A 22,632-nucleotide genomic window follows, 5' to 3' on the forward strand; every position below is an offset into this window, starting at 1 on the left:
GGATCAACGTTAGGCGGAGGAGGAAAACTTAACCCCATACTCACCAGATCTGCATTAACCCTTTTATTTAGAATCCTAAAGTAACCATTTATCACCATGATATATAGATAGAACACATTAGCCTCCAAACAGAAAGGATTAAGCGTCAAAAGGTCTAAAATTTGACTCAAAATCAGAAATCAATGATTGCTGGTTATTGATTATGCATCAACAGGTCATGTGATCAATCTTTTTTACTGCCCCTAATCACTTATAAAAAACCTCAATTGTTAAAACAGGTCAAATTGAATAATTAACTGGAAGCACTCGGAGAGCGCAGACCTCCGCCAAGGCTGATCAGTGCCCTCACGCCAAGGAGGTTATGTTTTTGCCAGGGTTTGTTTGTCTGTCTGTCTGTTTGTTTGTCTGTCCGTTAGTGTGCAACATAACTCAAAAAGTTATGGACAGATTTTGATGACATTTTCTGGTCTGCGCCCCCCCGTGGGCCCCCCCCACCCCCGATCACCACCAAAATTTAATCATTTCTTCCTTATCCCATTTCCAACAAACCCTGAAATTTTTCATCAAAATCTGTCCATAACTTTTTGAGTTATGTTGCACACTAACGGACAGACAAACAAACAGACAGACAGACAAACAAACCCTGGCAAAAACATAACCTACTTGGCGGAGGTAAATACAGCTTAAATATATCAGACTCCTCTGTAAACTGGGGTAATTTAGACTTTTATTTATTATCTTTATTTAACCAGGAAAACCTTACTGAGATTAAAAATCTCTTTTTCAAAAGTGACCTGGCCAAGAAGGGCAACAGTACATTAAATACCTACAAATAGACACATTTTCCTACATAAAAACGAAAACAAGTTTTCAGTAGACTTATTCATACCCCAAAGATACTTCAGACAGTTGATGTAACTGGTCCAAAATGACTATTTCTCCACTAACTATAAATACTAGATCCATCTTCTTCATCCTTATCATATCTCACACATTGTGATTATTTATTTATTTATTGGACCGACTGCATTGGTCTTGTGCCCTTCTTATGAGAATATCAGATATTTATTTGAGTTTCCACATAAATAGATTTCATACTCTAAACAAACAGGTCTTTGTGTGGGTTCTCGCCTAAACCTAAAGTGACAAAGGTCTTTAAAAGCATCATGAGACAGGAAGAGTGCTTTTTCCAAGAAATTCACAAGTTCTACACAAGTAATGATTAAGTGATGAGAAGACAAAGAAGTTCAGTAAAGTTTTAACTGGTTTGTAACATGTAATAAATGTGTATATATCAGTTTGCATGAATGTCTCACACCTGAGGCGATAAGGCCTTTGAGTCCTGAAACATAAAACAGCAGAAGATTGAGGATTAGAAGGGAGATAGTCACACTCTTACACAGTCAAGCAAAGCAGGCTGTAAACAAAGCACAAGTAACTAATTCAGGACCACATGATCTGCTGTGTGGATGCTAAAAAGTGATTAACATCACATACTATGCAAGATAACAAGGTTGCTCTTATAACACTATCAGGGTAAGTTAAGACAAGTTTTGTGTGAAGTTGAATGAGTCTGAGTCTGTGTTTACATCAAATTATTCTCATCGCATTGAGAATAAACAATTAAAAGCACTGACACATAGCTTCAAAACTCCATAAGGTGTTTTTAGGTAAAACCTTGGTGTGAGAAACTTGATTTACAGGTTTTAAATAGTATGACAAACACCAGACAAAGTTGTGGTTTTAGATGTACCATCAGATAAATCTAGAAACAATGGGCAGTGCATGATTAGAAGTTGCCATGAATCCCAAAAAACATTAGTGAATACAACTTAAAACTGACTCTTACATATTTACATGAGTGCAAATGCAGTATATGGTCTGACTTCCCCTTTAAAATATTCTGTCTGATACAATGTGTGATTGTTTAAATTTCAGCGTAGCCCACCGATGAGGAGGACTTGTTTTCATTTAAAAAGGGGGATGTCTGTTTAAGGAGAGAAAGAAAGGAAGGGAGGGAGCGGAAGATAGAGGGAAAAAGAGAGAGAGAGGGAGGGAGAGAGAGGGAAAAGGTGGGGGTTGATGAGATCATTTTCTGGGCCTGGATGAATCAGCTTTTCTGTCAGAGGGAGACAGAGGGTGGGTGGGTGGGTTGGGGGAGAGAATTCAGCACTCTATTAATCCACATAAGCAACTGGCCACTGCAAGTGAGAACCACTTTAAGATGCCAGCTGCAATATATGTCATACGTTTAAGAAACCCAATAATGTAAAAGTTACATCTAGAACATTAGTCATTAAAGATGAACTTTTGAGCTACTTAAAACTCTTGGCTTTCCTTTGCAACAGATTTGTTTTCAGACATACATAATAAATATTTGGGCTATTTTTAATCATGCCAACACAGAGTCAAACTGTTGAGATGAACTGTACCACCACCAAAAATAAAATTCTAAGAATGTAACTATTATACAGAGAAAAAAAAAAAAGACGAAGTGCAAAAGATGTGATACTGCACAAGTAATAAAGCAGAAAACTTTAATAACCATGTGTTGGGCAGATGTCAGGGACAGAATGTGCTATAAATTAACTCAGATTCAGAGTTGCAGCACCAGCAATTTAAGTCAAAACCATGCCACCTACTGGCTAAAAAGATGTACAAACAGTAGGTCAGATGTGCACGTGAATACGTGTACTCTCCAGACCACTTGTCACCAAACCTGATCCTCGGGTGCTACTATTCGGCATGTTTTAGATGCTTCCCTCTTCCAACACACCTGATTCAAATGACAAGCCTATCATAAAGCTCTGCAGAAGCCTGCTATTCATCACGTGTGCTGGAAGAGGGAAACATCTAAAACTGAGGTCATCAACCCTGGTCCTCGAGAGCTACTATCCTGCCTGTTCTGCAGGATCTAGACTATGGAAAAAAAAAAAAATTCACAAGTGTTGATTCCATTCCTCAGCCCACCATTACAAAAATGGTATCATACGCTACCCAGTGAATAACACAGGATAAACTACCAGAATCCAACTACTCATCTGCATCATCCTGCCAATGTGTGGCTCCCTTTTTAAAGAAAGCTTCAGAATCAGAGTAAACTTTATTCATCCCCGAGGGGCAGTTAGGAGGAGTTTCTTTGCTTCAGATGTTGTAACAGATTAGAGTGGAGGGTTTTACTTCAACATTTAACTGTGCTTCAGATTTGTCTGTATGAGTAACTTCACAAAACATTCATGAAATCAGTAAAATTTTATTTCCCAAATGTAACATACAATTGTCAGTCATGGGAAAGGGGAACCATGTTAACGAATGAAAAATATAGCATTTTACAATACGATGTGAAAACTAACAGCATATTTTTAAAAAAATGACAACAAAAAAAACAAACATGCAAAGTACAAATGTAGCATAAAGATGGGCAAACTAAAATAAGAAAACATGTTGAATTTAACCGCACAGGAGACTTCTATTGCCACCAAAACATGGAATCATAAATTAAAAGTTGTTGTCTTAAAAATCAAATTCCACAAGAGGAACGGTCAAGAAGTATTTCAATAGGGTCGGTCCCGGCGCTCCTGGCGGTGGTCCCTGAAAAAAAGGAGGAAGAGCAATATAAAGATCAGGTCATTATTGTTCGTTTTATAACTCTTCATTCAACATTACAATTCAGTGCTGTCAGGAGTTCTACAAGTATTCAGAGCATCTGATTACAAAGTGATGCTAAAACTGATAACAAATCCCACCTCATATCCATCTTGCCCCCAGGTGGGCCCATTCCTCTTCCACCTCTGCCACCCATTCTGTCCATGGGTGGTCCTCCACGCCCTGCACCGCGGAACCCGCCTCTATCCATTCCACCACGTCCTCTGAAGCCGCCGCGATCACCTCCCCAGCCGCCGCGGAACCCTCCAGGGCCACCTGGGCCTCCAGCTCCGGCTGGCCCACCGCGGTCCATACCTCTACCTCCACGCATTCCCATGCCACCTCTGCCTCTGTCACCTCCAGGTGGGAATGGAGGGCCACCACCCAGTCCTTCAGGTTTGGGAGCCTTGCACTGGTTGCACTCCATCCTCCACGCAAAGTTCTGGTTTCCACAACCCCTATGAATGTAACATCACATAGTGAATATTGTAACCCAGGTCACATAAATGCAATTTGTGAAATACCGTTTATACAGTTCATGTTATTCAGCCACATGTCAGTGCTGTGCAGAGTGTAACATACGGGTTAGGACACTCCCAGTCTCCTGCCCTCTGCTGCATGTTGCCTCCAGTGGGTCCTCCTCGTCCCATACCACGTGGACCACCTCGTGGCCCAAATCCACCACGGTCTCCTCCACGGCCCATCATGCCTGATGAAGACAAGGTTTTTCCTCAAATTATCACATTGTCATAAATTATTCAGGTGGTTTCATGAGGAGAGGTTAAAAGCGCCAAAAATGTATTGCTATTCTAAATGTAAATTGTTACGATGTACAGATGAGACGTTTGTGCTTCATATGAACAGTTTATGCTTACAGATTTACTGGCTCAGATTTGAGCTTATACAGCAATTCCCTTCATTTACCTCCTCGACCCATCATGCCATCTCGCATGGGCATGCCGCCTCTCATGCCACCCATCATAGGTTTACGGCGTGCCATGGATACTTTCAGTCTTCTGCCTTGGAACTCCTTTCCTACAATTAAGAATCAGATAACCTTACAATGTGCTTTTAGATACATTTATCATTCTATCAGGTGCATTATGCTCAATCAGTACAACATACCATCAAAATACTCCACAGCTGCTTTAGCGCAGATGGGCTCCTCATACGACAGAGTGGCATCTCCTTTGGGTTTTCCTGTGTCCTTGTCTGTGTAGATGTTGATGGCAGGCTGGCCCAGTCTGCGGTTCATCTGAACATACACACGTATTTGTTTAAAAATTCAATGTCAGTTTTTCCTCACATCATCTCATTTAAAGGTAGGAGATTTTCTTACCCGGATTGGGCCAACATGTTTGAAGAATTCAGCCATCTCCTCCAAGGTAGCCTTCTCAGTCAATCCAGTGATATAGATTGTGCTGTTCTCAGAGTCATCCTGCTCTTCAGGGCGTCCTACAAAAGGAATTAATCCATTGTTAAGTTTGGACTTTTGAATGACAGGTGTCCACTGCAGAAACAGTCAGGGCTAACGATGAAGATGTTTTAACATGACTTACCAGCATCACGCTCGTTGTCGCCACCCATGGGTCCTGGGGTCCATCAGACGCAATAGAGAAACAGGGTAAGAAAAATCAGTAACTGCAACTTGAGTCAAATGTACAACACCTGAGGAGTATTACAAAAGATTTTGAAGCCATTCCCTTATAGACACTGTCAGCCATATTGGGAAGTGAAAAATGGCACCTTATGGTTCACCACGATTGTCATGAGATATATTGAATGGAAAATAAAATACCTCAAACCCTTGGTCAAATAATTGTCATTGTTTGAAAAGCCTCTAAGACCAGTAAGAAATCCACAAAAAAAACCCCAGACTTCAGTTCATGGATTTGTTTAACCAGTAAAACAGACAATGTTACCAGTGGAAATTTGTCATTAACCTGTTAAAAACTCTTTGTAAGACCGTAAGCCATGACTGAATAATACCGAGTACCCCAAGGAAAATGGTCTCAGGCATTGAAACAAAATTTCCCCAATACTTTCAGATGTGTTGATTTACATACCACAATGTAACACTGATAAATACTCGAAAACGTACATCTCAAAAAGTTTAAGGCTTTGAATGGACTAACCAGTGTAATACTCGTTAACTTACCACCAGGCTTACTGAAGCCACCTCTGTCTCCAGCGCTGCTATGGGGAATAAATGGAGATATGAAGGCGATTTCCCTTTTACAGCCACTTCCATGGCTCGAGCAAAGTGGCTTGATTGAGGATTAATGAAAACATTCTAACTATCTTAACAGCAACTTCAAAACCCCCCAAAGTTATCAATGTACAATCTAACTGAGGGGAAAAGTGGATTAACTAAGTGTCATTCCTTTTCTAACAGAATACAAGTTCAGTGACAGTTTTCAGTAGTGGATACAGTGCAGAGGTATAATAATGTCTTAACACATTTTCACTGCCTTGGAAAAATGTGACATAGCGCAAACATTTGTATACATGTAGAAAGATTTCAGATGCATTGATGGTATACATGGTTGTACCCACAAAGAAATGCACTTATTTAATAAACAGGTTCCAAACTTATGACTCAAATGTGTAAAGACAGACAATGCATCTGAAATTTTACAAGATTAAGGCGATTACATCCACCAGGTAATAAAAATATAAATACAATTATACATTGTTTAACAAAACAAAAAACAAACAAAAAAAACATTTTTACATTTGCTAGTTTTAAATTAAAAACAAACACTTGATCCATAAAAATGCCCATCATGTTTTCATAAAAGAAACACCATCCTCAGGTCTTGAAAAAAGGCAGAACCCGAATCTTTGTTTAAGCTCCCTCTTGCTGCTTAAGCTGGCGACTCTGTACCGAGTACAGATACTTTTTAGAGAATAGATGATTTTAAATGGCTCTCAGTGTTACCTGTACGGTATAAATGTGACAAAGCATGTTAAAAGGTGCTCAAAAGAATGTGATAAACAGTTGTATTTCAAACCACAAAAACAATCTTAAACATTTCAAAATGACATTGGGTGACCCCCCCCCCCACCTCCCCCCAGAACATACAATTAAACCTGTGCCAAACTAACAACCTATAACACATCTATTCTGCACCTCAATTTCTAAATGTAATCATGCTTCTATGTCTAGTTTTCCATTTCAATGTTAGACTTAGTCAATGCTGTTAAATTAAAGTCTTGAAAATGAATCTGCATTTGTGTGCGTGTATTCCCTGAGCCAAAAGGCAGATGTTCAAAATCTCTGTGTAAAAGGGTTTACACTGATGAACCAAAAAATATTAACTGTCCTGAGAACTACACCATTTTGAAGAATGGACAGCTAAAATTATAGCCATGTACCTGGAAATTCAAAAATTAATAAAATAATTTAAAAACTTGTATGAAGACTGACAGCTCTTGTTTACACTTTTTGGGAAACTTTGTACAGTTTTGTGTTATTAGGATTACATCTAAACCACAGATTAAAATCTGGCCACCAGAACACCCATGGCTTTTGTGACAACTTAACATCTTATTCCTGCTCAAGAGAGCTAGTTTGATTTTTTGAATGGGTCAAACCATTTCCGGCTAAAAATGAACAGAAGACACGATACGCTAAACAGGATCAAATGGTTCAAAAAGTCCAATCTGCATCAAGAGCAAATTTGATTGACCGGTCAAGTATCAAGGACCAGTTAATGAGCTCTAATTTAACTATGATGATGATACACTTTCATAGCAGAGAGTAGAAACATATGATAGACAGACTGCCAAGCTCTATGACCGATCAAAGATTAGTCACACTAAGCTAAAAACCATGAACTGAATGCATCTGCACCGCCCTAGTTGACGTGTGTACTTTGTCTCAACTAACCCATGCTGTTCTTCCAGTTGTTTTTATTTCACTCACTGTCTTGGGTTGGATAACTTTGTGGAGAAAAATAAATGAATAAATAAATCAGTCAAGGACACCACACAATATTTTCGCCGTAACTGGCAAATAGAAAAAAAAAAAAAAAGCATGATATGCATCAAATTTGCTCTTAATGTGTTTTGACCTTAATGCACGTTCCAGTGTTCACTGATGAATTGTAGCTTGAATGGATATTGAAGTATTAACCACAATATACTGAAAACCCCATTTAAAAAAAGATACAGATTGACCAGAATTCATTGAAACTCCAAGAAGAAATTTGACAATCTCCTCGTGCTCAATATTTGTTCTCATGTGGGTCTTGTACCAATAATTTATTTGACTGTTTTAAAATGGAACCACTTTCCCTTTTTGCCATTTCTCCCATTAAGTCAGTCAAATGAAGACAAATTCTTACTGCCAGAGACAGCCTCGAGGAAAAAAAAAAAAAAAAAACAACCACAAAATGAAAACACCAGTGAATGCATTTGTCTTTAGAAACCTTAAGTGGAAATATATTGACCCAAATATTTTTCAGTTGAACCCCAGGAAACTTTAAAATAGATATATATATATATATTTGTACTGTAACAAAATGCACTGCATGAGGCCTGTGTATTTAAAAATCCCTTAAAAAACCAACTTGTGTTGAAACAACACACTAACAGTATGCTTTAGTACTGAGTTTAGTTTTGTTAGGAAAACAAGTAACTTTGAACTGAAATCAGGTTGCAGTTAGGTTTGTCACTAAATAGCGCTTCAGAGCAAAAAGGCTAATTATCAAGATGTTGCTGAGTGAAACTCATAATTTTGTTAATATGTAGATGATAAATGATCTGAAATATGATCCTATTACATTCCCTGACCAATCTTACATACACGTTTTGATATTTAACAAAACTTTTGATAAAAGCTCCAACTTTTCTGATAAGCTTTTCGACTAATGATTATGCACAGGTCTCTGATCATAACTTGCATCAAATAAATGAATATTTTTCTTACCTTTGGCCAACTGAAAGGCAGGGCTGAGAGAAACTATACATAGCCTCAACTGTTGTCAAATTTCTGTAGTCCTTGGGATTATTACAGAATTCTAATGTATACAATAATGTATAATTTATCAGTATTACATTGCTACAAAGTTGTGGCCGATTCACATCATGAGAACAAACGTCAATTGCTATTTTTTTCCTCAACAGGGAGTTGCTTCAGCCCTGCCCTTTATGGCCACACCACCTGTAAAAGCAAAAGTAGTGCGGTTAAGTGCTAAAGAAAGACACTTACCCCATTCCACGACCCATGCCACCACGACCCCGATGCATCATTCCTCCTCGGTCGAAGCCATCCCTGCCCGGTCCCCTGTTGTCACTGCCACCTGGGTACCTTGTAGGTTCAGAGCCTGAGTAACTGGACCCTCCACCCTGGCCATCTTGTCTGTAATTACCTACAGAAAAGGAGTACGGGTGTGTCAACACATGAGGCAAAGTTTGTTTACAGCAGTGTTTCCCAACCTTTTTGAGCCACAGCACATATTTTACATTAGAAAAATCACAAGGCACACTACCAAATAAAAATGTCACAAAAAAATACATTTATTTATTGAAATATAATGTATATTTAGACTTGGAACAAGAAAGTTGAGAGGGGTGCGTTAGTGACCCCTCGGCTTACGGACTGAGGTCCATCGTACTGTAACAGAGGAATATCCCCCCGCCCCAACCTGATCTGCGGGTCCTGCAGGTAACCTGCTGATCCTCGCATCCCTAGTGAGGGGGCTCAAATGAATGCACCATATCAGGGCTGGTTCTCTTTCACTTTGCAAAGGGAAACGGGAGACTGTCGACGTACAGCGGATCATTGGTGCGTGCAGCTGTATGCATCTATATCATGCTGCTCACTTAGAGTACCAATCAGGTGAAATTGGATAATCTTCCACAGCACACCTGATGATTTCATATGGCACACTTATGTGCTGTGGCACGGTGGTTGGGAAACACTGGTTTACAGTGACATTACAATGGACTTTTACTGAGATGGAATAAGTTTGAAAACTGGAAAACGTACTGTAATGGTTTGACTGGTTGTAACTGGGTGGTCCACCTTGCTGCCCATATTGGCTGGATGGAGGCTGCCCATAAGAACCTGCATTCTGGGGTGGGTAGGCAGGAGGAGCCTGTTGCTGCTGCTGGGTCTGTTGTTGGTAGCCACCTTGCTGCTGGCCATACCCTGACTGCTGGGCCTGGTAGCCAGGCTGTTGTTGACCATATGCTGATGGCTGAGAGTAGCTATTTTGGTTATAGCTAGCCGGTTGGCTGTTAGAGCTGTAACTGTAGAAGACATGAGGATGAAGAAAATGATAAGCATGCTGTTCAACAACATTAGTGATTTAGATTTTTACTTTGGAATACATACCTCTGTGGTGCAGTGGGAGCTGCCTGCTGGCCATAGCCTGGATAAGCAGACTGGGCAGTATATCCAGGCTGAGAGCCATAAGACTGAGAGGCAGCTGGAGCAGCAGCTGCAGGAGTACTGTCATAACCACTGGCACCATAACCCTGGGTTGACTGGGAGTAGCCATGAGCAGTAGCCTGGGCAGCAGGATAGCCAGCTGAGAAATAAAGGGGGAATAAATGTGTTTAATAAATCTGAATATATTAAGATTGATCATGTTCTACATCATTTACAAACTAACAAGTCAGGTCCACACTGCTGACTTACCTGATGCTGACTGGCCATATGAGGACCCATACTGTTGCTGCTGTTGAGCATACCCTCCAGTTGCAGGTGTTGTCTGGCTGTAACTGCTGTCAGCTGCAGCAGGTTGGGCATATGCACTGTAGCCCTGTTGACCATAGCCCTGCTAAAATTAGAGTGACATTCAAGCCCCGGTTTCTTTAGAAATCATTTGGACAATTACTTAAACATAACAAAACTAACTAAATTATTCACAAATTAATGGGCATGCCCATTAAAACCTTGCTGAATTAAAATGGAAATCGTCAGACTATACAATTTGATAATTATCTCTAAAAACCTCACCTGTGCAGACTGTCCATATCCTTGTGAAGGCTGGGCACTGTAAGAAGCATAGCTGCATATACAGTAGGAACAATAAATGGAAGGGTTTACAGCATACAAACATTTCAAAATCTACTGTCATAAACGAACATCTCAATACTAATACACGAGTCCATAGCATAAACCTCAACAGTCAAAGAGCAGTTAAGCCACTAAGTATTTCAATTACCAACACAAACAGTAACATACACTCACTAAAATGAACCAACTATTCAGTCATTAGTGAAATTATCAAACTCACCCTTGCTGGGCACTGGTCTGATTGTATGAACTGTAATCTGTAAAGAGAAAGGTAAACGTTAACAAACACGGCATTATTTGCGCGCCAGCTGGCCTGCTAATGCTAACTGCATGCGTACACCAGCTAGTGATAAGGCCGTCAGCGTTGTACCCCAGCAACGACTACTCTTCGACAAAGCACTACTTTAGAAAAAAAACTATTTTATCGCATAGGTACGCACCCTAAACAACACACTTCTAAACAAAGGACGACCCGACGTAAATAATCGTCCTCAAAATGCAGACCATAAAACCCATTTCAAAGAAAACGTCGCAATGAGTTGGATGCACTAGCATGACTAGGCCTTATAACTACTACCGGCTAACGCTGAACTGTTTTTATGGAACGACGGGGTTAAAAGGTGGATTATGGAAGTCTAACCTTTCGAAAACAACCCAATTCAATATTGTATCTAAAGATGACCAATAAACTGCTCAAAAATATTTAACATTTATTTTAGATTTTATACCTACCTGGAGCCGACGCCATTTTGGGTTGCTTGTGTGCGAGACGACTTGACAAAGCCGGCTGTGTGGAGGAAGGGTACTTCACGTCAGAGAAACTGTATAATGTCGCGAGATGTAGCGTCACGTGACGTGAATAAAGCATGAAACAGTCGCAAAAGTTCACATTGTAAGAATAAATAAACTCAAATATTAGACGCGGAGGAGTTAATTATAATCCACAAGATCTTGTAGAAGATTATTTAATTAAAATACAACTTTGATAGTGTGATGCACGACTTTTTAACATTTTATTATTATTCCCACAGATGTCTGTGTAGGACACTCCTGTGAGGACAGCAATGTCAGAATATTGGCCAGAGAACACAAATGGTTTGAGAGAGGAGTCAAAGAAGCCATTTTTGTGTAAATGGAAAATTCTTCACTGAACAGAGGTGGTGGTCTGAGACACTACCTATTAAAAACCTATGACACCATTTTAAATAATTTTCCCAAAAAGTTTTCAACCAACAAACTTCCACACCTGACACCAAGCCGCACCCCCGCACCCCCCGAAGGCTTTGGACAGTGACCCACCCCTCGTCAACGATCCTGAAACCCACACACAATACCCAACAACGACCCTAACCCCCAGGAATGCTGCTGCCCCCCCCCCCCCCACACACACACAGACACTTTATGAGCCTTAAATTGGGATTAACACCTACGCAGACCGTTCCCCCTATAGGTTTACCACTCCAGTTTCCCCCACCAGTTATTAGAACTGAAGAAGTCTCTTGGATGAGAGACGAAACGTTTTCAAAAGAGCTAAACTAGTCCAGTTGAACCAAGAACTGCCAAGAAAAATTATTCCCACAGTTAACAAAAAAAAAGGAGAAAAGAAATGAAATTGATGAAGGTGAGACTCAGAGCCTTAAGAGGACTATAACATTGCTGAAGTAAGTATATGCAGCAAGACAAATTAATTTAAGAAGATAAAAAAATAAGCATTAGTAAATTAAAGACGTATTACAAGGTGTACTCTGTCTAATTAACCACTCATGCATTCTGTCCCAACGAATGATTAAATAATTAAATGGATAAGAGGGTTAATTAAAGATTAAAAATTCCCTTCAGGGAAGAAGATACTCCTCTTCCTTTGTAATTAATGATTTCAAATCTATCTATCTAGTTTGCAAGTGTGGCTACAGATTTTTCTTACCACCACCAGTGTGTGAATGTGAAATGTTTTCAAAAGTGCCATCAAAATCCAGTCCATTATTATTGTTATTATTAAACATAAAGTAGCCTGAAAATACTCGTGTGGTCGATGTCATTATACCATTTGGCATCACTACATTATTAAAACTGAAACCTAACTGGTAATTGTCCAATAATAGTTTGAAATGTGAGGTGACCAGAGATTGTTTTTTTTTTTACAATGGCATAATGGAAAAAGACCTAAAACCACTAGTGTACTCCTTTAAGGTGTGGTGTTTGTGAATGGTTTGTAATATTATTCATTCAGTAAAATCTTCAGTTAAAAGGTAATCAGTAACTAAAAGCTGCAAAATGAATGCAGAAAAGTATAAAGTAAAAAAATAAAATAAAATAAATAAATAAATAAGAGAAGAAAAGTTGTCTAAAAATTCTTGGTAATAACTAGGCCTGCTTTTTTTCCACTCGTTCATAGCCATCATGAACGTCTTGATAAAGTCTGCCCAATAGGTGGCAGCAAAGCGTCTCCATGGTTTTAAAACGGCCAATGACATCGTAACAAATCACACCACGTGACATAACACGGAACTGAGCATCTAGCCTTTCCTCTTGCTTGTTCTTTTTTATGCCGGCATGTTTAGTTTCTAACATATACACGTATGTTTTCTCTGGTAAGAGGAGCAGCAGGGATATTAAATTTGCAGTAAAATGTGTAGGCTCGTTATACGCGTTGTTAGAGAGCGGCAAAGATAGACGAAGGAGTATTTGCGGCTAGCCAAGTTAAAAGTAATGCGTGCTCACTGTCATATTAATGGCAAATAAATAAAGAGGGTTGGAGATTCCTGCTCCATGATTTTCGTGCTAATTGTGAGCCCATATAGATGGTAGTTTATGGGGATTATGCCATAGTGAATAAGCGAGTGAAGAAAATACAGCTGCTGTTAAATAATGCTAGATCGCATATTGTCAGTATGGTTTTGGTTTGGTTCAGATCGCCCTGGATTCTTTATAGGAACATCTTTACTAGCAAGTTTTATGTTGCTGATTTATGCTGGGGGTGTCCAAGCAAACCTCAGCGTTGGCCCAGGGGGAGAATTTCCGAGATTCAGAGGTAACTGTACTTGCTATTGACGCCCTGCTTCAGTGTTCACATGCAGACCTATAAAATGTTGGTGGAGGTAAAACTGTGGTGTCTTTTTTCTCCTCCTCAGATGTGTTCCTGTACGCCTTCAGTCATGATGATTCACCCTCTCTGCTCATCAGTGTTGCATTTCTGCTGTTGGTCGGACCTTGTCAGGAGCGTCGGTGGGGAACAGTCGCCTTCCTCAGCCTCTCCATCCTGACCACAGCCTTATTACCTTTTATTTACACCCTCGTCCTGTTTGTCGGTGGGGTTGGAGCGAGTCGCTTCTGTGGTTACTCTGCGATCCAGCTGGCTCTGTTTACTGCACAGTGTCGACAAGTAACACAGAGGAGATTACTGAGGTGTTTGCCAGTCTGGTTTCTTCCCTGGCTTCTTCTTTTGCTTGGCTTGATGCTGCTGCCTGGGACACCTGCTCTGCTTCATTTCTGTGCCATATGCATCGGACACAATTGTATCCTACAGTTTTACACAGCACTTTGAGGGCTGTGCCAATATAAACTTGTATAATCATAATTTATAATGTAATTATCTCACCTTTTGTTCCTGGAATGTAAGTGCACCAAAGCAAAGGTTGTTGATGATGGGTGGTGCACCTTTGTCCTTCAAGCCTCTTGATGACAGTAGGAAGAATTACTGCTTTTAACCTACAAGGGATACAGTTTTAAGGGATCATTTAACCCATTATACAGGCCAGACTTATTGACATTCTGAGCATTTTCTTAGCTTATAATTTTTTATGTTTTCTTTCAGTGTGATTTCAGTTTGAGGATCTGACAAGATTTGGTTGCATTTTTACATAGTTTGAATGTTCCATGTAGGTTTTAAGGAGTTTTGAAGAGAGCTTTAATTTCCTATATGCCAAGAAAGAATGCATCATCTTTATGGGTATGTGGTTTAATGACTTTAATATTGTATTAGGTAATAAGCAGTCTTTACCTGCAACTCTGTTTTGTATTAGGTTGTGCTATATTGCTTGTTGTTTCTGTATTTTTGAAAATTTGTTTTGGTTGACTAATTTTAAGACACCTAGTTTTACTTTTAATTAAGACTGGGTCAGATGGTGAAAAAAAAATCTGTTATTTCCAATTCAAGAGTGTACTAATCCCAATGTTTTTATTCAGGCATTTTTCATGACTTTCAGAGAGAAAAAGCTCAGTTGAATTAGTTCAAAATATTGCTCAACTTTAGTTTTACTCTTCAGTTTTTTGCTAATAAGCCTCAAATTTGTTTGGTTATTATTCTTAATGTAAGTCCCAGATCGTCAGTCCTTCATTGGGACGTTACAGGAACTGGAAGAGACCAGAATCTTGGATATCATTCCTGATTGGACATATGTTGTCACCTCAGCCAGGCTTAGATTGCCCACCTACACTACCTCACGGAGGTATGGCCAACCAGTTTAACATGTAAAGTGTTATTAAATATCCACGGTCACTTGCAAATGACAGTAACAGTGCTTATCGATTTTACCTGTGTGCAGATCTAGCTCATTTTCTCCAGTGCCAAAAATAAATGAGGCAGATCATTCCTTGAGGGATCCCTACCTTTTGAACCAGCACCCATGGGTGGAGCCAATGCCTGCCTGGATAATGGAGCAATCTGCTACCTTGTCTGAGGCCGAGGTGTTGGAGGAACAAATGTTAAGAGCAGGGATACTGGCCTCCCTGCAGGATGCCCCTGACAACCCGGATGCTAAAGTGGAGGTGCCCAAATCATCCGTTTCCTCTCTGCGGTTAGTCTTACCTCTGACAATTAGTCACTTATTGAAACACTCAAACAATCTTTTAAATGTTTTTATCATTTACATAATTAGACAAACAATTATTCATCATTTATTAAAAGACTGGCGTTGTTTCCTTTTAGACTTCAGCAGCTGGAGAAGATGGGTTTCCCTACAGAGAAAGCTGTTGTGGCGTTAGCAGCATCAAAGCAGCTAGATGGCGCCATTTCCCTGCTTATTGATGACAGCATTGGGGAAGAAGCTGTGATGGTATCCACAGGAAAGACTTCTCTTCCTCCAAAGAGTAACTAGGCCACCTCACCTGCAGTGGGCTGACTCATGCTTGGGTTTTGCTGAGCTTTAGTATTAGATTTTCCCTGTGGGCTACTTTTATGTCCTTTTTTAATGTTCAGAATTGGGGGGAAAAAAGGGAGAGTTGTTCTCTTTTCACAACTATGACACTTACTTAGATTCACGCTTTACTGTTTAGGATACAATTTATGTTGTTACACATAAAGTATACATCTGGAATGTTGGATGCCATTTATTTACAATAGTATTTAACGAGTAGTGTGACAAAAATGACAAATGACGTAAAAAAAAAATGAACATCATTTTATTACATCAATCATCTAGACAAGATTATTTTAACACAATAACACAATTGCAAGAAAAAAGTTCAAAGTATGAAATGGTTACACGACAGATTACAAAATAAACTACAGTTGATCATTTTAAATAGTTCACAATAAGTTTGATATAAGATGAAAAAACAATACCAAGTCTTTTCATCTGGACAGTTTAAGCAGTTTTAGTTTACCAGCTTATCACTGGTAAAAAAAAATGTTCAAGTTCCATTAACAGGTTTGCTGTTTCCTCTGTGTGTATGTGTTTGTGTGTTAAAGATGTCGGTGGACAACCAGATTTCCCATCATGTTTGTTTAATTTTTTTTTTTTGTACAGACTGCTTCAGTTCAACCAAACTCAAATGCAAGTGTTAGTGCTTTTTTTTGTTGCACAGATAAAATGCAAATACACTTTTCTGTATTAAATCACTATATCAGAGGGTTTTTTTTAAGTGGAGGAAAACACTCACACCAGAAAACTACAAATCACTGTTAGCAACACATATCTCAGTTAGAATAGAGATGACTTCATATTTTTAGTGCACTACATAACATTGAGTTAAACAATATGATAGAAGTATAACAAAATTAATACTAAAAGAAGAGGTTTGTGTGTGTAATTGTGTCCTGCAAACTGTACATGCTCAATATACTTAAATAATGGAATCTCTTCAGATTGCAGTAACATTATGAAAGCAATACAAACTTAAATCCAGTCTCTTTCTCACTCCTGACTTCTCTTAATTGATTACTCTAAATGACCCTTATTGTCCAAGCGGTTTTAGCTCCATGAGCACCATAGAAGATTTCAGATTCTTCCTTTTTTTATCATAGATCTTTATTCCGAGGCTTCCCTTAACTTCTGCAGCCAACGTAATGAGATACGGAAGGAGTTGCTGGGTGTATGATTTACAGATGAGTGTTATTGCTTATTTTATGTTAAGCAATAATATAAATGCAATGGGGGGGGGGGGGGGGTCAAACACGTTGGTCCCGATGGAGGAGGAGGGTTACAGTGGAGTTTTCAGTGGGTTTTCCCTGAGGTGTCCCCCTTTCTAAATCTGATAGTGAAGCGCAGAGAGTGTATGAGATCAGTTATAAATCTGTTGGGTGCCGATGAGACCTATAGGAGGGGGAGCCAACCCAGCCTGTGATCCTCAGGGGGAGCGGGGAGCTACTTCCCTCGAACCTTGGTGTCGGAGGACAGAGGAGAAGCAAGTCGATATGGAAGCGCACCTGCTCGCTTATCTCTGTAGAAACTAGGGGAGGCTGTGCCAAACGGTCCATCCCCAGACCCTAGATCAGGCTCTGTTGAAGAAAGACAGCAGTTGGAATGGGGCCTCCCTGTCCATCAGTGTGTGGACACTGGTCCTAATCCAGGTCTACTCTGACATGCAATAATGTGCTAACATGGAAGGATTAGGAGTCGTTTTTTATTTTGATCTGACACAAGTTGGCAGGTTTTATGTTCACATTATCACTTAACTAGTAAGATTAACATATCTGTCATTCCTGCTGTAAAAGAGGTGTATCTGGCCAGTAGGGCTGCAACTGTCATTTTTTAATTCAGTCTAATCTTTTATGATCTATAAAATTATCAACAAAGAATAAGACAGACCATTTATTTTAATGGTGAGAATTAAAATGATCAAATATTTTGGCACTAAACCTTGAAACACAAGCTGAAAAGTTAAAAAACAAGTCATCACTACAATTTGTTAATTTTTCAGTCATTAAATTGATTAACTGCCACAGCACTACTTGCTAGACTCACACACTTTACATGCAGTGCTACACATGAATCCACAAAAATAATTATCAATTAAAAGGTTAAAACCTCTGAAAACCAGTTTACTTTCTTAGCGACATTTATAACTAAACATTAATAGTCAAATTTACTAATTTGTTCAAACGGTCAAGATTCAAAAGCAGATCCAATACTTCTTTAGGCCTTTGTGGTTTGATCAGACTGATTCAGTAAGTATTCTGATTAGTGCAGAGATGCTTATAACACTCTATTTCCATCAACTGCAAAAACTACCATAAAAAACACAGATAAAAATAAAAATCTACAAATATGTAAGGGTAAACACCCTAAAACTGGCAGAAAATTAGGAAATTCAGTAGTTGGACCATAGACTGAATGAGAAATTAGGTCTTCAGAGACTTAAGTAAGCATCATCACATACAAAACAGTTGATACAAAACGGATATTTCTACAACACATCAACTTTTCAGTGTCAACATTCAGCAGTTCAGTAACAAGCGGTTAACAAACTATATACTAACACTCAAGCAACATTTTCTGGACTCAACAGATCAGTGTGGCTATATGAAGGGGCCAGCAGTGGGTGATGTGGGTGAGGATGTCTCAGCGTTACCTGGCCAGATGATAGCCTCCAGCAGCGTCACCCTGCGAGCCAGAAGCTCAAGGTCTGCCTGCAAGTCTTGGAACATCTGCAAGCTAATGTCCTATCAGAAAGCAGTGACAGGGGGACTGTGTGAAGGGGATGGAAACACCAGCCCAAGTCCTGGGGCTGCTCGCCACTGTTCCCACTCCCCTGTCTCTGCAGTGAGGTACAGTGGGACCCCTCACCTTTGACCCCTGCCTAAAGCTGACCCTGCCTCAGACCTCCTACTCACCATGAATACCGATCATAGTCTCAAGGATTAAAACCCTCTCGGCTAAGATCTTCAGCGCCTCTCTGATCTGATGTATTCCGTCCCCCTGTGAAGATAGATACAGCCGTCAAGGTAAGGAGCACAAGCCAAAGAATTGCTCGCCAAGATGCAAGTCATGTTTTTTTCTCAATACATTTCAGCAGTTAGAAGGTTAAAACAGTCCACATATCTGCCCAGCGCTCTTTGACATTATCTTTTCCCTGAATTTGTCTGTATCTCCATCATTCTCTGGCCATGCTGCTATAAGTCATTCTCTGCCATGCTGGGCTGGGCAACAACAGCATGCACATTAAAGACCAGCGTCATGTTGGTGACATAACACTGTTGGTTTTGTTTCTCTCAGGACTCAGACTTATTCATGCCATTTGCATTCCTTTTTTTTTTTTGCCAGCGGTTCAGCCAGGCAGGTATTTTAGCAACACAGCTTCATTCCTAATGACTGCTGTTGTCGCAACAGTTAAGTATCACTAACTACAAGACTGAAGCCAAGATAGATTTACAGTGATTTTTCTTTTTCTTTTGTTAAATGGCAATGGGTTTGTGATTTATCCCTTTAATAAAAGACATAAAATACATAACAAAAATAGCTGAAGAGGAGAGGTTAAGCAGACAGAGAGAGCTGGAAGCACCAAACAAAGCATGCAGAAAACAACTGCAGGTTGTTGAGTGAGTGATTTCCAGTATGAAACATTCTGATTAGTACACAAACGCAGGACATAGTATGTGTTTAAGAAAAAAGGCAAAGGGTTACTAATTAATAACAAACGACAATTTACTTTAACTGTTAAAAACCCTTAACCATTTTTGTGGCAAATTCCAAATGATTTTTTTTCTTTATATAAAACATAAAACTTTACATAAAAATGGTGATTTATCGCCATTTATTATATTATCCTCTTTTACTGACCAAGTAGTTCATAAGTTCATAGTAACTTCAAAGGTTATTATATCAAAACAGAGAAAACTGAAGAAAAAAGTGAGCATCTGCAACCACTGTCACTTTTGTAACTAAATGGGTTTCATGGTGAATCGGTACTCACTATGGAGCCTCTGAGCATCTGGGTTTCACCTAAAGCTACTGAAGAGTTGAGAAACTTAATTTTACCTAAATTATTAAAATGCATTGATCAGATTAATGGTTTAAAAGTTGTTAAACATTTTAGATGAGTGGATGTTTTGGGTTACCTGTAGCTGAGTGTTAAACAGTTATAAATCAATTTTAGAATTATGGAGCTGCCTTGCCTTGTTTCTTTCTAACAGCACAGTGTTTGTTATTTTACAAGAAATATGAACAGAGAAAAACTTTCATGTGCAGCACTACTTAAGGATGAAGTCATGCATGTTGTGGAATATATGAACATAGCTGTATCCACTCCACTCACATCAGAACACAACACTTCTGAATCCGACAGGACCTGCCACTACTGACACATATGGAGTGATTTGGCATATACATTTCAGTTTTTTTTCTGTAAAGGTTCAATAACAACTGTTTTTGTTCTGGTTGTCTAACAGGGATGGACAATGCATCTGTAAAATCAATTAGGTGAGGTATAAAATGGCACAAAAGGATAAGAAATTTGCAGTGAAAATTATTTCAGTACATTTGACTGCTTTTCATTCTGGCACATTGTGTTGTTGCAGGGTTGACACTGTTCATTGTGTTTGTGTATTCACATGTATATGCCAAAGTCAGATGCTGAAAAGGTGACTGTGAAAGGTAGCCATGGGGACAGTAGCTTGCAGAGGGAGTCAGACAGCTTTAGGGTCAAGAGGACAGCATCGTGATAGGGGACAGCAGTCCAGAGCACAACCCCAAGGACTAACAAAAACATAACACATTAACACCAAAAGATTTCTCACACAAAGTCAAACAGATCACCAGCTAAAATCATAAGTATAATTAAACAAAAACAACAATAGAAGAAAAGACTATCAACATGTAAGAAAATATGGAAAAAGAGTCGTACACCACATTGTGGCCAATCAGAGCCACAAACATGATCATTATACAAATGTCATAACCATAACCTGAGATGTAGGTTGTGGTTAGACTTAACTGAGGCCATCGGATAGAGTCACTGCATTGCAAGGTGAACACATGACGATGTAAATGAAATTTTCTTACATTTAGATTGCTCTTGTAAAATGTGAAAGAGGTAAAAAGAAAAGTAAGGATTAGACAGACAAAGTGTAAACATTTAATGCTCAGCAAAGGTATCTTTAACGTCTTTAGTGAAACTGTTATCAAACATAAAAGCCTCCTGTCCACGCTATACATCACCATGTGTGATCATGAACTACCACTAACTACAGTCTTACCGGTAAACCCTTCTCTCCTGGCTCTCCCTTGGGGCCTGGTGCTCCCTGTGAAGACATATTAACAACAGAAAAGCTGAGTCTCACTATAAAAAGACCTCAGAGCTGCAGTTTACTTTGACAGAAGGAGCTGGTCAGTGTGGTTTGTAGCACTGCTGGTTAGTGTACTTTGCGGTAATATAACCAGCTATGACATATGTTGATGTTTCTTCCATACACTTGTTTACTCAGGCCATAATCCTCAGTGCTGCAGAGTGGAGATAGCTTACCGGTTCGCCTCTGAAGCCCCTCTCTCCTGGGTAACCTAAAGGACCCTGAAAAACCAAAGACATGTTGCAGTTAAACAGAGGGAAAAGCTTCTTACAACCATCCTTGGGTGTTGTACTCACTCTCTCCCCTCGCTCTCCCTTTGGCCCCACTGGGCCCAGTGTTCCAGGAGCTCCAGGTTTTCCCTGCATCCAGGAAATGTGAAATTTAAAATGACAATAATACTTTAACTATGCAATGAGTATGGTAGAGAAAAACACAGTAATTATTTTTATTTGTTTGTGATTACTATGCACTACTTACATTCAGTCCCGGTGGACCAGCAGGTCCTACTGGGCCTTTGGGACCTGGTGGACCTGTGGATTAAAAAGGATTAGAACTGGCACCAAGTTCTTTTGTGTTTTGGGAGGATGTGGTGCTGGATTTTAATTACAGTTCAAAGTGAAGGACACAGAACCTCTCAGAACACAGTATTTGTATTTAAGTCATTGTGTTAAATATGTGAACCTTGTTACACATCAACAGTTTGCATAGAAATCCAGATGTACACCATCACCCTGACAGTGAAAATATAACTGTAATGCAAACAAATGAAGTGAGAGAAGTTGAGTTTATCTGCATTTACACTGGCAGTAACCTTTCAAAGCTTTCCGTATGCAAAAGCATTGCAAAGAGTATTTCTGGAGCATCACTAATAAACTCTCACCAATAGGCCCGGGAGGACCCTGAGGTCCTGGAACAGGCAACCCTCGAGAGTCATGGAAAGTGTTGGTGAAGAAGGGGTCTTTTCCTCGATCTGGATATAAGAATTTAAAAAAAAAAGTGTTCATTTTAATGAAATACAAAAGTTACTTTCCTGGATTGTAACCGTACTTGCAGACAGGAATAAAGATAACATAAACATATGAACCAATGCTGACATTGTACACATTATCTTAATTTTTCTTTTTGATGCAATCATTGGGGCTTTAACCTGCGTCTACTAACTGCTTCCAGTAATTGTTTTCAATGACTGTCAAAAATAGAATACACATTCATAATCATGCTTTGAATTATATGCAGTCTATAATGTGTACTGCACTTCTTTTGAGGCATAAGCATATGGGACACACTTGTGAATGCTGCACACAAAGGATGCATACTTTGTAGACTATGCCTTTAATTACATAAAATTTGCCTCCAGGTGGCAGTGTTGTCAACAAATTCTTGGGAGTTCACCTTCTGATATCAGCAAAGACTTACAGTTCACCAAGAAATGTTCAGAAACATTGACAGCAAA

At 39.4% G+C, this 22,632-nt stretch overlaps 3 protein-coding genes across 11 annotated transcripts in view; 1 reads left to right on the forward strand and 2 right to left on the reverse strand.

Moving 5' to 3' along the window:
- Nucleotides 1-3,233: 3,233 nt before the first annotated feature.
- On the reverse strand, nucleotides 3,234-11,493 carry ewsr1b (EWS RNA-binding protein 1b). 7 transcript variants are annotated; one of them, XM_030142864.1, is made up of 15 exons: nucleotides 11,408-11,493; nucleotides 10,896-10,932; nucleotides 10,616-10,667; nucleotides 10,295-10,418; nucleotides 9,989-10,184; nucleotides 9,641-9,903; nucleotides 8,861-9,020; nucleotides 5,804-5,841; nucleotides 5,205-5,237; nucleotides 4,985-5,100; nucleotides 4,771-4,900; nucleotides 4,570-4,680; nucleotides 4,228-4,354; nucleotides 3,747-4,103; nucleotides 3,234-3,591 (listed from the first exon to the last, which is right to left on the reverse strand). In XM_030142864.1, the coding sequence occupies exons 1-15, from the start codon at nucleotides 11,421-11,423 to the stop codon at nucleotides 3,555-3,557; spliced, it is 1,797 nt and encodes a 598-aa protein (XP_029998724.1). In that variant the 5' UTR covers nucleotides 11,424-11,493; the 3' UTR covers nucleotides 3,234-3,554. The 7 variants fall into 7 exon arrangements, with proteins under 7 accessions (XP_029998724.1, XP_029998722.1, XP_029998721.1 ...); XM_030142862.1 differs by having other exon boundaries at nucleotides 10,295-10,433; XM_030142861.1 differs by having other exon boundaries at nucleotides 5,804-5,838; nucleotides 10,295-10,436.
- Nucleotides 11,494-13,180: 1,687 nt separating this feature from the next.
- rhbdd3 (rhomboid domain containing 3) lies at nucleotides 13,181-16,225 on the forward strand. Its single transcript, XM_030142885.1, has 5 exons — nucleotides 13,181-13,706; nucleotides 13,807-14,190; nucleotides 14,997-15,123; nucleotides 15,220-15,471; nucleotides 15,603-16,225. The coding sequence occupies exons 1-5, from the start codon at nucleotides 13,544-13,546 to the stop codon at nucleotides 15,769-15,771; spliced, it is 1,095 nt and encodes a 364-aa protein (XP_029998745.1). The 5' UTR covers nucleotides 13,181-13,543; the 3' UTR covers nucleotides 15,772-16,225.
- A 192-nt stretch (nucleotides 16,226-16,417) lies between these two features.
- The window catches only part of emid1 (EMI domain containing 1), a 62,024-nt gene continuing 55,809 nt past the window's right edge, over nucleotides 16,418-22,632 (reverse strand). The window contains exons 10-17 of one of the 3 annotated variants that reach the window (XM_030142874.1): nucleotides 22,060-22,149; nucleotides 21,657-21,709; nucleotides 21,476-21,538; nucleotides 21,356-21,400; nucleotides 21,090-21,134; nucleotides 20,896-20,907; nucleotides 18,729-18,813; nucleotides 16,418-17,393 (exon numbers count right to left, since the gene is read on the reverse strand). In XM_030142874.1, the coding sequence (XP_029998734.1) occupies nucleotides 17,260-17,393; nucleotides 18,729-18,813; nucleotides 20,896-20,907; nucleotides 21,090-21,134; nucleotides 21,356-21,400; nucleotides 21,476-21,538; nucleotides 21,657-21,709; nucleotides 22,060-22,149 (527 nt within the window). In that variant the 3' untranslated portion in view covers nucleotides 16,418-17,259. Of the gene's footprint in view, nucleotides 17,394-18,466; nucleotides 18,558-18,728; nucleotides 18,814-20,895; nucleotides 20,908-21,089; nucleotides 21,135-21,355; nucleotides 21,401-21,475; nucleotides 21,539-21,656; nucleotides 21,710-22,059; nucleotides 22,150-22,632 lie in introns of all 3 variants that reach the window. The other 2 variants (XM_030142875.1, XM_030142876.1) reach the window with 2 other exon arrangements.

This window comes from Sphaeramia orbicularis, chromosome 9, assembly GCF_902148855.1.
Source record: "Sphaeramia orbicularis chromosome 9, fSphaOr1.1, whole genome shotgun sequence".
NCBI lineage: Eukaryota > Metazoa > Chordata > Actinopteri > Kurtiformes > Apogonidae > Sphaeramia > Sphaeramia orbicularis.

What these genes read in the sequence shown, in the direction of transcription:
- rhbdd3 (XM_030142885.1), top strand. Translation starts at nt 13,544, where the DNA reads ATGCTAGATCGCATATTGTCAGTATGGTTTTGGTTTGGTTCAGATCGC. An exon ending in ACCTACACTACCTCACGGAG is followed by an intron (nt 15,124 to 15,219) that starts GTATGGCCAACC and finishes ACCTGTGTGCAG; the next exon opens with ATCTAGCTCATTTTCTCCAG. An exon ending in TCATCCGTTTCCTCTCTGCG is followed by an intron (nt 15,472 to 15,602) that starts GTTAGTCTTACC and finishes GTTTCCTTTTAG; the next exon opens with ACTTCAGCAGCTGGAGAAGA.
- ewsr1b (XM_030142860.1), bottom strand. An exon ending in GATATGGACAGTCTGCACAG is followed by an intron (nt 10,437 to 10,615) that starts GTGAGGTTTTTA and finishes CTCTAATTTTAG; the next exon opens with CAGGGCTATGGTCAACAGGG. An exon ending in GGGGGCAAGATGGATATGAG is followed by an intron (nt 3,592 to 3,746) that starts GTGGGATTTGTT and finishes CCTTTTTTTCAG; the next exon opens with GGACCACCGCCAGGAGCGCC.